We start from the raw sequence: 16064 nt of genomic DNA, 5'->3' as shown, positions 1-16064 counted from the left end.
ACTCCAACTACATGACGTTCTGAAAAAGGCGAAACTGTAAGAGACACTGAGAAAGCTTAGTGGTTGATGGGGGAGGTGTGGGTAGTGGGGAAGACAGAAATGGGTAAACCATGGAGAACTGTTTGGACAGTGAAAATATTCTGTATGATAATGATGACGTGTGTCATTTACCCAGACCCACAGGACACGTACAGCACCTAGAGTGAACTCTAAGGCAAACTATGGACTTTGGGTGCTTATGATATGTCATTATAGGTTCCCTCTTGGTATAAACTCTTTTCTTTTGACTGATACTGATAATGGTGAATGAGGGGGAGGCGGTGCATGTAACTTCCCTCTCAATTTTGTTTTAAACCTGAAACTGCTCTAAAAAATGGTCTTTAAAAAAATTCAAAGAATAGTACACCATAAAGTAAACTATACTTATAATTTGTTAATGCATAATTTTGTTTTTAAGTCAGACTCTGGATGTGTTTAATACATAAATGGCTAATAGGCTACCAAGGTTAATAATGGACCAGCTGTTCCTGACAGAGGTAACCAAAAGGAACACCAGGACCAATCCTCTGAGTGGAACATAACATAGGTGTTCTCAGGCTCATGAACAGGAAAAAAACATTAACCATTTTAAACACACACACAAAGTCATTTTCACACATTAAGAGCCCATTAACTCCTGGGGCAAAGTCTCAAATTGCCAGCAGTACCACCATACACACAGAATACAAATCCACCAGAAAATGGAAAAACTAAGTCTCAATTAGGCCCCCTGTGTTCTCTGATTCTCTTGTTTGACTCCACAAATCTCAGAGATAAACTAGGAACAAGCTGTACCATTAATAAGAGCTGGCAACCAGAAATCCATGCTCATTGGCTATTAAAATTAGAATCATAGCTGGGTCCACAACACTGCCAGACAATGATCAGATCAGATCAGATCAGTCGCTCAGTCATGTCCGACTCTTTGCGACCCCATGAATCACAGCACACCAGGCCTCCCTGTCCATCACCAACTCCCGGAGTTCACTGAGACTCACGTCCATCGAATCAGTGATGCCATCCAGCCATCTCATCCTCTGTCGTCCCCTTCTCCTCCTGCCCCCAATCCCTCCCAGCATCAGAGTCTTTTCCAATGAGTCAACTCTTCGCATGAGGTGGCCAAAGTACTGGAGTTTTAGCTTTAGTATCATTCCTTCCAAAGAAATCCCAGGGCTGATCACCTTCAGAATGGACTGGTTGGATCTCCTTGCAGTCCAAGGGACTCTCAAGAGTCTTCTCCAACACCACAGTTCAAAAGCATCAATTCTTCAGTGCTCAGCCTTCTTCACAGTCCGACTCTCACATCCATACATGCAGATGACACCACCCTTATGGCAGAAAGTGAAGAGGAACTAAAAAGCCTCTTGATGAAAGTGAAAGTGGAGAGTGAAAAAGTTGGCTTAAAGCTCAACATTCAGAAAACGAAGATCATGGCATCTGGTCCCACCACTTCATGGGAAATAGATGGGGAAACAGTAGAAACAGTGTCAGACTTTATTTTTCTGGGCTCCAAACTCACTACAGATGGTGACTGCAGCCATGAAATTAAAAGACGCTTACTCCTTGGAAGGAAAGTTATGACCAACCTAGATAGCATATTCAAAAGCAGAGACATTACTTTGCCAACAAAGGTTCATCTAGTCAAGGCTATGGTTTTTCCTGTGGTCATGTATGGATGTGAGAGTTGGACGGTGAAGAAGGCTGAGCACCGAAGAACTGATGCTTTTGAACTGTGGTGTTGGAGAAGACTCTTGAGAGTCCCTTGGACTGCAAGGAGATCCAACCAGTCCATTCTGAAGGAGATCAGCCCTGGGATTTCTTTGGAAGGCCAGACAATGATGGACATAATTAAAACATGGAACAAGAAGCTTCTGCCCTCTCAGCCTTCATCCCAAAATGCAGGCCACACTAGAACCAAGGAGAAAGCTACAGAATGTTTTAGTGCTTGTCTCTTAAAAAATAAACAACAAAAAATAGATACTAGAATATTTTATATATATGGAGGAAATATGAACAAGGAAAAAACTACTCTCCCTGACATGCAGTCTCCTCCATGGAGTCTGCATCTTTGGGCCCACCTTTCCCAGGACCTAGGACAGAGCCTGGAATAAAGCAAGTGCTCTGTTGATGGAACTCAATGGAACCATCAGAGAAACATACCACGGTTACTTGCCAAGGTCACCTGGTGTAGACTATACTCCACTACCATCATTACCAACCCCAAAAAGAAAGTACTTTAAAGACTAGGAACAAATTCTAAATGACTGCTGAGTGTACACAGAGAAAGAGGACACAGATGTGCAGAAACCAAAAATGAAATAAGTTTTAGGCAAATCTGACCGAACATCGCAAACCTCAGCCAGTCCTCCCAAGAAAGAATGGATTGGCATATAAACCACTATTGGCTCTTCCTCAATTAAAACAAGGATGGCTCCCTCTTTCAAGTTAGCACAGTAAAACAAAGCCCTACCTATCTTTCTCGTGGGTCCTTTCAGCTGTCATTTTTTTAAATGTTTTAAATCACAAAATAATATTTTCATTATAAAAAATAATTTAAAAAATCACTTCTAATTCTACTGCCTAAATAGCATAATATTAGCATTTATGCTTTTTCATTTTCCTATGTTTATTATATTTGTTTTTTCTAATGAGAAATCTCCTTGTGAACCCTTAACAATACCTCGTGCTCATCCTTCCACATTATTAAATATTCCATTTAACCAAATCCTATCACTGCATCAATTATATTTTCTCTTTTTTGGAGGCAATATCAAGGTGATCCAGTGACTTATTCCCAAGTATCTAAATCCTTCTTCAATCTGCTGCTTGCCCTAACAGTTCTTTCCTTAAAGCTGAGACTCCAAGGAAGCACAACGTTTTGCCTCCTGAGTCCCTTTGTTTGAACTGCAGTCTTTTATTTAATTGGAAGCCAAGCATCTCCCTTTTCTTTCCCCAAATCCAGCTACTCAAAACCTTGTTGTAGTTGTGAACCATATTTAATTGAGATGGTTTCTCAGAAAGTCACAGGACACCATGTGTGCTTTTGAATGCTTACCCCTGCCTCTATTAGTAAATCTTTTTTTCTGAACTTCCACATTTCAAAGGAGTTAAAAATATACCAAGATTGTAAAGCAATCATCCTTCAATTAAAAATAAATTTTAAAAAGTATACTAGGAGCTTTAAAGACTACCTTCAGAGTCAATTAGCACCAACAAACTTTTATCCAGTCAGTCACTTAGATAAAAGATTCACCTGATGAATGTTTATTTCAATTATGAAGTACACAGCTAGTATAGAAAGATGAAGGCATTTGGACTTCTTAAATATATAAAATTGAGTCCCTTGATACACAAATGTGGTGCAGAATGATAGCAGATTAGAGTGGACCAGGGAAAAAACTCTCTCCCTCACTCTTTTAGGTAATGAGTTTGGACCACCGGAAAAGAACACAGGCAGAATGGTCTTTTAAATTTTAAGTGGTTTTTATCACATCTCAGCCGCAGTGTTTTTCCTTGAGAATACATTGCAAAACTTCAATCGAAATCTGAGAACTATGATTCAATAGCCAAATTTGTAGTTAATTCACAGCCTTTCAGAGAAGTACCTTATGATTAAGCAAGGGCTAAGTAAATACATCATGACTGTAACTATGCTATGTAGAACACCTTCAGTAGGTCAGGCATTTTATATACTTTACTCCTAGAGTCTTAATGAAGTCGGGTAAGAACTGAGATAACAGAGGCTTAGAAAGTTGAAGTGAAACATACTTGGTCAGTCAGCTAGTGTCAGAGCCAGGGTTCCTATCCCGTGCTTCCTGATGCCAAAACCGGGGCTCATGGACCAACGACTATAAATAAATCACCCTCCCAGGTCCCCTCAGTTTCATCTGAGACACTGACTGGACAAGCCCAGGGAGAAATATCAATCTTGTTACTAAACACTGCCAGCCCCACCTGCATCCTCGCTGTTACTTGGTGATAAGAGGGAGCCTTCTTAAACCACATCACAGAAAACATCGGCTGTTAGAGGAAGGGAATATAAAAAAGTCTTCCTTCTTGCTTTTGTTCAAAGTGTGTTATGCAAAATGAAACCATAAATTGGGGAAAAAAGGGAATAGATCTAGATGTACAGTTTGATGCCAGAATCCATCCCTAAGGCAAAGATTCTCAGTTTTGTACATTAGAAGCACTTACAGGGCTTTTAAATATACTGATTCCTAAAAGTACTCGTTCTGAGTCCTGTCCTCAGAAATTCTAATTTGGTCTACAGTGAGGTCCAAGTACCAGAATTTTTTAAAAGTTCTCTAGATGATTAATGGAAAACCGCTTAGAAGCACTGCCCTAGAAGAGGTGTGTGTGTGTGTGTGTGTGTGTGTGTGGTCTACAATGAGGTCCAAGTACCAGAGTTTTTTAAAAGTTCTCTAGATGATTAATGGGAAACCGCTTAGAAGCACTGCCCTAGAAGAGGTGTGTGTGTGTGTGTGTGTGAAGCTAAATAGCAACGAGCAGTTCTTTTCTCTTCTGACATATACCTGGTAAAATCTGGAGCTCAGGGACCTAAAGGTTAGTGGGAAGGACAGACAGCTGGGCTGTGTTACCTGGGCCGTATCCTCCATGAGGCCACGGATCTTCTCCACCACATCGTTGCGCCGGTGCTGGCGCAGGGCGCTAATTAACTGTGCCAGGCTGGCCTCGGGGCCCCGGATGGTCCAGTGCTGCAGCGCTGCGTAGGCGCGCTCGTGGTCCGCCGTGTACCCGTTGGAGAAAGCGGCCACCTCTCTCTCACTGGCATTGCACAGAAACTGATAGATATCCTTCCACTGGCTTCCCACTTGGGCTGCTACCAGCTTCAGGATGTCAATACCTATACCAGACACAAAACAAAATAAAGAAAAAATACAGAAACATGAAGGCTTTATAGAAGGCCGTTCTGTTTTAACAAACTTAACGAAGCATGCTTTCCTATGCTCTAATCAAGGGAATGCAGTGTCTTCTAGAAGCACTTGGCATACGCCGCCCATCCTTGGGATGAGTTAGCCCACCTCTTGCAAACGTCACCTTAGGAAAGTGGAACCAGAAGAAGGAGCAACCTGGAAGAATAATAAATCGCCCCTTAAAGATGTTTTGAAAGCCAAACTCAAAGTACTCAAGGTGAGTCCTTTATTTGCTGCTAAAAACTGGAATCAAAATAAACAAGAGGCTCCCAGATAAAAAAAAAAAAAAAATGGTGACTTCATGAAATCTAGAAAAAGATAAGTCACAGGTTCAAACTGCAGTGGAGTTAATCCAGCACTGTCTGGGTAAAGGGTGTTGAGAGTCGAGGCTATGGTGGGTGTCCAATACACAAACTGACAAAACACCCATCTGATCCAGTCCAATTCCTTCTCACACTTTAAAATACTGTACTCAAAAGGCAACTTTCTCATCTATTATTATTCAGTCTCCTAAGTTGACTTGCACAGTTATAATGAAGACAACAGCAAAATAATAGAATAATAACAATAGCTATTATCTTCCAGATATTATGTGAAGGCATTAGCTCCTGGAACATTTTTATAAAGTATTAACATTTCAATTGTCTGGGTTTAAAAAAAAAAAAGAAAAGTAAGATAATTTGCCCAATATCACAAAGGTAGGCAGGTTGGATTTTGAACCCAACTCACTGGATACCGAGTCATTCTAGCTCATTGGTTACTTGTAAATCTGTCAGCGTGGATCTGTAGTTCCCAGATCTGATGATCAGAGTGTGAAATGCCAAAATCAAATCTTGGGGTCTGATAACTAGGATAAGCACCTGGCATCCACCTGCTGTGAAGTAGGGGCTTCCCTGCATGGCAAAATTTGGTGTCCTCCTTTATAAGGCACCATCTCTCTGCAATTATGCATTGGCTTTGCCCAAATTTATCCAATATAACCCCACTGTAAGGGCTCTGGTAGTTACTACCACAGGTGAATGAGTCCTCTGAGTCAACACCATATCGTTCAATAGCCATACTCACATGCCCAGATACCAGAGTTATTATAGCTAACAATGTCGGCTAACTGTAGCTAGCAAAGATGATGTGGTATATATATACACGGTGGAATACTACTCAGCCATAAAAAATGAAATAGTGCCATTTGAGCAACATGGATAGACCTAGAGATTATCTTACTAAGTAAGTCAGAAACAGACAAATAACATATGATACCACTTATATATGGTATCTAAAATATGACACAAATGAACTTAGTTACAAAACAGATTCACAGATGTAGAAACAAACTTATGGTTACCAAAGGGGAAAGGGAGTGAGGGAGGAATGAATTACAAGTTTGGGATTAGCAGATACAAACTACTATATAAAAAATAGATAAGCAACAAGGTCCTACTATGTAGCATAGGGAACTATATTCAATACCTTGTAATAAACCACAATGGAAAAGAATCTGAAAAAGAATATATATGTGTCAAACTGAATCATTTCAGTGTACTCCAGAAACTAACACAACATTGTAAACACAATAATGTAAACATTATACTTCAATTTTTAAAATAAAAATCTTGGAAAAAAGGCTTTAAAGTATTTACTACTCAAAAAAAAAAAAAAAAAAAAATGGAGTCAAGTTCCCAAGTGAAGCTTGGGGAAGAAAGCAAAGGAAGAAGAGTTTACCAGGATGGTTAATTGAATTTTTCAATTAACTAGAGGTTTGTCAGGAGGGAAAAAAAAAAAAAACATTTTTTGCTCCAAGTAAAATAAACTATCCATTTGTGCCTAAGAAGAGAGCACTAAGAATTCCAGAAGTGTCCTTGTAAATGGAAGACTCTGTGGTTTGCACAGCCATGGAAATCCTTCCTCAGTCACAGCGTGCCACTGAGGCAGATGACTTGGAAGACTGCGAATATCCTGAACCAATCCCCCGAAAATGGTTTCAGAAAGTACGTGCCTGGTAGCAGGCTGCTTTCTTGAAAACTGTAAAAGTGGGATACCACACTTTGAGAAATGACTGTACTTCTCACACTATTTTCCCTGGCGGTGTGAGATACACTTGAACCCACTGCTTGTTAGTTTTCATAGCAATCGTTTAGCGATACGTAGCTTTTGATTTCAAGCGAACAGACTCCTCAAAAAAAAAAAAAAAGTCCTATTTAAAACCCCACAGGTAACTTTCAGAAGCAAACCGGTTATTTGTGGTTGATGTAGTCAATTCTTCCAAACACCAAAAGGCTGCTTTGTCCCTGAATCTTAATGTAGGTCAAATCGAGGAAGGCCCACAGTGTCTTGCATGGAAACATGACTGTGTTTTCTTGTACGTGGGACCTTTGCTTAAATCTTCGTGATGCCAGTGACAGTGTGGCTCTGGGCAAACCACTAACTGTCATGTTCATTTCCTCGTTTGTACAGTGGAGATACTCAGGACGGTCCCTGGGGATCAGCTGATTAACATTTTCTATAGAGTCGATTTATTTTTGGAAGTACCCCATCATTATAAATGCTCCATACACTGAGCACTACAACTTAAGACAAAATGCATTTCTGATGCAAACACACAGGCTTTATGGAGTAATTACAGAGTTTAAAAGGCTTACGCTTAACAATAGCTCCTTCTTCCAAAAGCCAGCATTTATACTTTTCTTTCAGCCACAAAAATTACAAAAAAAAAAAAAAAGGAAAACACGAAGAATGGGTGCAATGAGATTTTCCTTCAACTAAGATTGACTGGAAGCTAAATTTAAGGACCATGAATCAGGTTTCACCTTATTCTACTATGTAAACATGGAGTCAACTCATGTGAACCAGCCTGGCCCCTCCCACTGTAGAGCTGATAAAGACAAAGATGGCAGAGGCAACCACTAGCTCTGGAGACCCCAGCCTGTCAGCCTAGCACAGGATCACAGACCACCACAGAAGAAGACCACTCTGAACTAGCCCATGACTCTAGGTGTACCTTGCCCAATCCCACCATCACCACCAAAGGGAAAAGAAAAACCTGCAGAGTATTTCAAGAGTATTCACTGGGCAGCCACTGTGTGCTAACTGTTTGCTGGAGACTGAAAGCCCTTGTGAGATTTTAAGACAAAGAGTTTAGCACCAAGAAAATGAAGTCATGCCGATGGAGCACAAAATTTGATGGGATCTGAAAGTGTTCTTTGTTTAGAAAAAAAGTTTCAGGCAAAATCAGTAATACAAGCATAGGAAATGCAGTAGAATGATTAACTGAGATCACTACCTCTGGGGAGGGAGGGGGGCATTATTGGACAGGTGCACAGAGGGGACTTCAAAGGTATCCACAAGGTTCAACTTCCAAAGCTGCATGGTGGGAGAACAGGTCTTTGTATTTTATTACTGTACTTGATATTTATTTTTATTTTATTATTCCTTTTAAAGCTATATATGTAACATATATATATAACACTTCTACAGACATGTATTCATATACAACTCATATATACACATACTATTATGTGGGATATATAAATTTTCTTTAAGTGTTTAATTTTATTGGTGAGGAATCTCATGGAGTAAGATTAGAGACTAGTTTTAAGGCTGCCTAGCTAGCTCGGAGAAGGCGATGGCACCCCACTCCAGTACTCTTGCATGGAAAATCCCATGGATGGAGGAGCCTGGTAGGCTGCAGTCTATGGGGTCGCAAAGAGTCGGACACAACTGAGCGACTTCACTTTCACTTTTCACTTTCATGCATTGGAGAAGGAAATGGCAACCCACTCCAGTGTTCTTGCCTGGAGAATCCCAGGGACGGGGAGCCTGGTGGGCTGCCGTCTATGGGGTCGTACAGAGTCGGACACGACTGAAGCAACTTAGCAGCAGCTAGCTAGTGGTACCTCTGCTGTGGATCATATGGAATGTGGTGTCATAGAGGAACATTATTATTCGCTTGAATTCTGCTCCTAGGGCACAGCCCACATATGAATGCACTCAGGGTTGGCCATGACGTGTGTGCTTCTTCCTGGCCTGTTATTACTGACCAAGCAGATGCTGGGAAAGTTTTTCTCTGAGGATACCAACTGTAGTTCTTTAAACTATGGTCCCTTTTAAAAAAAGAAAAAAAGGAAGTTTCAGCAAGCTTTTTCTGTACAGGGCGAGAGTAAATACTGAGAACTACACAGTCTCTGCTGCAGGTTCTCAATTCTGTTGTTAGGTGACAGCAGCCATAAGCAACACAAATGAGCCCATGTGCTGATAGCAGTTTAAACTGCTTTAAACCAGGACGTACGGAATGAAAACAGCGAAGAGACGAATGTGTTTAAGCATAAGCTTTTTGCTGGTACTACATTCTCATCAGTTACAAGACTGAAGTATCAAATGGCAAAAAGACTTAGAAAAGCACTGTGTTAAAAGAAACACACACAAAAAAATGAAAGTTCCTGCTCCAATGATTAACCTCACTGTGAAAGGCTAGTGAAATTGAGATTGAGACCAAGTCCCTGCTTGGCAGGGCGCCCTGGTCATCTGTCCATCAAAGTTCTGAGAATTTTCACTGAAGACAGTCACTAGGTGTGGAATCAATCTTAACTTGTTTAGCCAAACTTCTTTTTCCTTAGGTTGAAAAGCAATATAATTGTAAACCCACGAAAGTGCTGACTGATGGGCAATGAGGTTAACTTCGCTTTTCTTGTGTTTGCAGGTCCTGGAGCTCTGGGGGATGGTAGAAGTTTCTAAAGAACTCACTGAAGGAGTCAAGTCCTACAAACCAGGGGCTGTAGTAGCCAGGGGCTGCACTAGCCAGGGGCTGCATCTGAGAAGGTGGGCCTGGCCCAAGGGAAATGGCTTGTGATTTTTAAGTTGCAAGTAGTAGAAAGATCACGAACGTATAAATCCCAAGATATGGTTTCAAACTCTGTGACCTGTTAGTTGTGTGACTTTGGGGCAAATGACTTGTAAGATTTCAGTGTCCTCATCAGTAAAATGAAAATACCACTTTTATTTCATAGGCCGGATAAGGAGATGGATGGGGTCAAGTGTTAAAACTATAAAGCACCTTGCTTCTCCTTCCTCTGTTTCTTCCACTTCTGGACCAGGGTCACTGGAGCAACGAATCTGAAAGGTAGGAGGAGTTCTACAAAGACAGAGGCTGTTAGCACCAGGATCACGGGCACGGAACGATGAAGCCAGGCTCCAGCATCCCAACCTCCTGGGTTTCTTGAAATCTCTCTAGTATATGTCTGAAGGGGCATCATTGCTCAAGACAATAGCCACCCACAGAAAGGGACGGGTGAAAGGTCAATGCCGCGTCCCCTGACACACACAGAGCATCAAGACAGCACTCAGGGGCTCCCTCTTCTGAGTGAGCAGAATGCCCAGCTCCACCCTGAGGGAGCTCAAGAAACAGGGATGAGGTTATCGTGAAAGACACAGTATTTTCCCAAACATTATAAAACCCTGAGTTAGATATGATCTGGGTGACAATCCTCTCTGGAGGCTCATTTCTTTTCAAGCTCCATGTCAATGCCAGCATGCAAGAAAGGGTTCGTCCTCTTTTAATAACAACCCAAACTAACTTTTATAAAGAAAGTATTAAAGCTCCTTTCTTCTGGAGATAAACATCTGAAATGAGTGCCATCATTAAGAAGCCACTGTAAAGCCTTCCCTGGAAGAGATACAAAAATCAGTGATAAAAGAACTGGAGGAAACAGAGGTCATGTGGACCCCACGATACAGCCCTCTGAATTTCATGCTATACAACCATGAGGTACAGGAATGAGTACATCGAAGGGATGAATGTGTTTAGTATAAGCTTTTTGCTGGTACTGCATTCTCATCATTTAAAAAGATTTCCACTGCATCTCCCATCCTTGTGAAATGTATAGCAGTTCTCATTATCCTTCTAGAAAAAGAAGTGGGAGAAGAGGAGGGACAAATAATGAAAAAACTCTCATGGAAGCAATTAGTACACAAACTCTTCCTGGGACAGATGACTCCACAGTTATCCCTGTGCTGGTTTCTACACACACACACACACACACACACACACAGTCTACACACATACACACACACACACACACACAGTCTCCTGAGACATACATGTGGAAAACAGGACACATGAGCTCAAAACCACTTCACTTCTACCCCCAGCCTGACTCCTGACCCCAAACATGCTCTTCACCAACACCTGTTGTAATCTCAAGTTTGCCAACAGCAGACACAGGGCAAAGATGGACACAACACATATAATGTTTGTATAGAGCAATGTAGGTCAAGTTCAGAAATCTGAATAAAAGCCTAGCTTTAGCATTCCATGATGCCCTGTACAACAGTCATGTTCTCAGAGATGCCTTTTCTAGACCTCTTTTGCCTGAGCCCCATGCCTGCTCTCATCACCATGATCCACACCAACTCCCGGAACCTAGCAATAATAAAAAGTACAATGAGTATCTCTGAATGAATGAATGAATGAATGGGAGCCATTTTGTCATCCCATCCCTCTTGCCTAAACTGCTCACCCCTACCATTTATCATCCCCTTAGTCTGTAACTTAAACCCCTGAGAATGTGAGGGACCAAAGGCTATCACATCCTTGCTGTGTGGTCTGGCCAGATCGACAGTCTTTATCATGACCAGAAGTTAGGCCAACGTGTGGCTGTCAGTGAGGGGAACCCACGCTTCCCGGCACAGGAACCCAGCTGTTGTGCAAGAACCTCTCCCTCTGCCAGGGGTTCCATGGAGGGTGGTCCACTGTTTGCACATCCGAGCCCAGAACTCATGAGGCAAAGAGGTCCCACCAGGGTGGAAACCTCCTCCAGAGATAAGCTATCCAAGCCATGGTCTGTCTGGCCTGATAACACAGTAAATGCTCCTAAAAGTAGACACCCCACACATGAATGTGTTTTGCAGTAACCAGCATGTCATAGGACGGTTAGAACATGCTCTATCGGGACTTCCCTGGCAATCCAGTGGTTAAGACTCTGCACTTCCACTGCAGGGGGCACAGGTTCAATTTCTGGTGGAGGAGCTAAGATCCCGCATGGTCAAAACATAAAAACACACTGTATCTACAACGATCACTCCCAAAAGCATCACACAGAAAACTGCTTCATCCACGCTGGGAACTTGGTTTGCCCCAAGTTAAAAATACTCCTTCCCTGTGGAGGTGAAAAGCTGGGGGAACTGTTTCAATTTCATTTGAAACCCTAACCTGGTTTCCAAGGCAGAATTCATCACTATTTTGTTGGAGGTTCAATGGGCAATCATTACAAGCTCAGATGAATCTAGGGAGCCGCTAAAAACCACCGTGCAAAGGTCTCGCGGTTTACGGAGGAACTGTTTACCAAGGGCAAACTCTGTCAAGACAGTAGATGGTTTTCCAGATGGAAGATATCAATTTCACTGATGCTGTGAGGACAACTAATAACCTTTTCTTTCATTTCTCAGAGGAACACACACACAAAAAAACCACAAAGCCAAAAATGCCCTCTTCCTTCATCTTAGCCTGTATCTGAAGATGCTGATTTATTCATTCAACAAAAATGCACTGAGCTCTTACTGAGCATCAGACACAATTCTAGGCACTGGGCAGTGGCAATGAATGAAGCAACACAAAATCCTTCCCTGGTGAAGCCTACATTCAGTTGGGGGATACGGGAAGTAATGAAATTCCATGTGTTAGACAGCCAGCCAGGAGAGCTAGGGAAGAAAAGAGAGCAGAGGGAAAGCGACGGAGCAGGCTGGGCTGCAATTTTAGATATGGGCCTGCTCCCTGGTATCTCAGAGAAGGGTCCACTGAGCTAACGTTGGAATCAAGCCCTAGAGGTGAGGGAGCGAGCCCTGTGGAGAGAGAACACCAGATGCAAAGGGAGGAAGGGTGTTGACCCGTACACTGAAGGGCAGGAAGGCCGGTGTGGCTGAAGCAAGTGAGCCATGGGGAACATGGTGGGCATTGGAGGCTGGAGCTGACTGGCTGGCAGGGGAGCACAGATCACACTGGGCCTCCAGGCTGCTGCTGTGCATGCAATGGAAAGCCACTGGGGTCTTTGACTTTTCAATGACACGAATGACACTATCTGACTTACATCGAACAGGATCACTCTGGCCATTGTGTCAGGAATAAACTAAAAGGGCCACAGGCAAAAGCAGAGCAACCAGTTAAGATGTCAAGGCAATGATTCAGGAGAGAGGTGACAGTGGCTTGGGCCAGGGTGGTGGTTGCGAAAAGGAGGGGAAATGGTCGGCTTCTGCATCTGTTTTGAAGGTAGAGCAGGTGGGATTGGCTAATGGATCTAATATGGGGTGAGAAAGAAGGAAAGGAGTTAAGGATGACTATAACATGTGTGCGTGCTCAGTCGTATCCAACTCTTTGCAACCCCATGGACTGCAGCCCACCAGGCTTTTCTGTCCTTGAAATTCTCCAGGCAAGAATACTGGAGTAGGTTGCCATTTCCTACTCCAGGCGATCTTCCCAACCTAGGGATGACTTTAAGGTTCTGCTTTTATCAGGGGGAAGACTGGAGGCGCCATCTTCTGCACTGGGTAACTGATGTGGACTGGATGGTTCAGGATTCAGATTTTCCCATCTGAAGTGGGAGGTGCCTATTGGACATCTGGGTCCATCAGGCAGGTGGGAGGCATTCTGCCTGAGTTCAAGTGCAGGATCCAGGCTGGGAAGATGCACTTGGAAATGAGCAGCGGATACATGGTATGTAAAGCCATGGGTCACCCAGGGAGGGAATGTGTGCAGATGGAGTCTGCTCTCCATTATTCAGAGGTTGGGTCCAAGAGGAGGACCTAGCCAAAGAGCTGAAGAAGGAACAGCCAGAGCGGTGGGAGGAGACCCAAAGGAAGGAAGAAAGGAACCCAGGGAGCCAACAGGCCATAGCGGAAAACTCAGAACTGAACAACGCAGTTAGAATCAGGCTGTCAGACTTCATGGAAAAGAGGCAGGACTGGGGCTAAAAGATTGCCACCATATTTTAGACATTCTAAGATATCTGAAAGCACTTTTTAAAAATTGCAGTACAGCTGATTTATAATGTTTTAGGCATACAGCAAAGTGATTCAGATATACAGAGTGGCTGACAGATAGGTACTCTTTTTCAGATTCTTTTCCAGTATAGGCTATTACAAGATATTGAATATAGTTCCTTGTGCTATATGGTAGGACCTTATCACTTATCTATTTTATATATAGTGAAAGTTGCTCAGTTGTTTCTGACTCTTTGCGACTACATGGACTCTATAGTCCATGGAATTCTCCAGGACAGAAAACTGCAGTGGGTAGCCTTTCCCTTCTCCAGGGGATCTTCCCAACTCAGAGATCAAACCCAGGTTACCCACATTGCAGGTGGATTCTTTCCCAGCTGAGCCACAGGGAAGCCCTATATATAGATAGTAGTGTGTATCTGTTAATCCCAAACTCCTAATTTATCCCTCACTCACCCCTTCTCCCTTTGGTAACCACACATTTATTCTCCATATCTGTGAGCCTGTTTTGTAAATAAGTTCATTTGTATCATTTTTTTAGATTCTACATATAAGTGATATGTTTTTAATCAATGCCTTTCCATAGCTCAGTTGCAGTTTTTTTTTTCTTATAAAATAACAGTGTATCCACAATCAGTGGCATCTTTAATTTGACAAAATATAGTAAGAATTTTTTTAATTTGTAAACTTGAACCCACCTACTTTTTACAATTTGACATATTAGCAACCCAACACATCAAATTCTGTACACACATTACAAGGGTAACAACTAATTACTCATGAAGAGCGATCAACAGAATTCTAGCAACTCTTCCTCCTCTGCAAAATCTGCTTACATAAACCTGACCAAGTTAATTCAAGGACACTCACTGGTAAGGAACTTTTTTTCCCTGCTTGTATTTTAGCCCTACGTGGTGAAAATGCTGATGTGTTTTTCCAGTATCCCAAATAGCTTAAATTCAAAAACTGTTCGTTAGATAAATGAGAGACTAAAATATACATCAAAAACAAATATGCTCAGTAGCTCAGTCGTGTCTGACTCTTTGGAACCCCAGGGACTGTAGCTAGCCAGGCTCCTCTGTCCATGGGATTTTCCCAGTAAGAGTAACAGGAGTGGGTTGCCGTTTCCTCCTCCATAAAACATAAATACCTGTCCTCTAAAGTCTAGAGGAAGAAGTCACCATAGGGTGGGCCTGGGGAGGACACCAGCCTTCCAAGGGCAAAGGCCACACCTCCCTCCACTCTGCACGAGGTAATGCTTTTGAAGTTGTCAGGGTAAGAGGCTTTTCTCCTGCAATGGCTGTGTGTGCTTTATAATTTTCAAACATCCTAGAATCTACCGAAAGGTGCTGTCTGCTGGAAACAGCATTACTGGAAGCAGAGGTGGCAAAGACAGAGGGCGGAGAGTTGGGGACTGGAAAGCAGCCCGCCTGTTCCCCGTGAGATGACTGCAGCCCTAAGGACACAGCAAGGACCGGGCAGCCTCGTCAATGGAAGAATCTGCTCCCTTCAGCCCGGCTCCCCGGTGTTTACACTTCAAGTCTACTTCCCATAGGAAATTTGGGCTGACAGACAGGATGACTGTCTGGAATCTGGAGTCCAGGAGGCTTCTGGCAAAGAAAGGAGGGTTTCCTGGTTGCAGCTGCTGCTGCCATCCAGGGCTGAGAAAAGCACTACCAAGTTCAACAGATGTGAGCTCCTATGAGCACAACTCCATCACCTCGGGCTTCTTTGAAACAGCTTTTCTGTTTCCAAACGGCCCTCAGAGCCTGCAGCCCTTGGGTACCTGGCTTGAGAATGCTTCCACTGCAAGCAATCCAAGAAAAAGGGAAAAGGAGGTAATCGGAGTGGCTTCCATGAAGGCAAACTCATTACTGATGACAATTTTATGGTTGTTTTATTTCAGAACAAGTTGGGTTTTGCTAAGGGAAATAAAATTTTCTTGACTGGGCATGGTAAAAAAAAACAGTCAACCACAGAAACCTAGAAATTTCTAACACTGGAAAAATTAAAATCCGCATTTTTTTATAAATCCAGACTCTGAGAATCAGAGAGCAGTGTCCAGAGTCAGATCAGTGCCTGAGATTAAAACCTGGCACTACTTCTTTA

The 16064-nt window shown here is 42.6% G+C and overlaps 1 protein-coding gene across 1 annotated transcript in view; it reads right to left on the bottom strand.

The window, feature by feature from the left end:
- The window catches only part of TNFRSF21 (TNF receptor superfamily member 21), a 66513-nt gene that overhangs the window by 24402 nt on the left and 26047 nt on the right, over positions 1–16064 (bottom strand). The window contains exon 4 of the mRNA XM_006076119.4: positions 4638–4903. Coding sequence (XP_006076181.3) covers positions 4638–4903 — 266 coding nt within the window. The remainder of the gene's footprint in view (positions 1–4637; positions 4904–16064) is intronic.

The sequence above is a fragment of the Bubalus bubalis genome, chromosome 2 (genome assembly GCF_019923935.1).
Source record: "Bubalus bubalis isolate 160015118507 breed Murrah chromosome 2, NDDB_SH_1, whole genome shotgun sequence".
NCBI lineage: Eukaryota > Metazoa > Chordata > Mammalia > Artiodactyla > Bovidae > Bubalus > Bubalus bubalis.
This window is presented reverse-complemented; position numbering and strand designations above follow the sequence as displayed.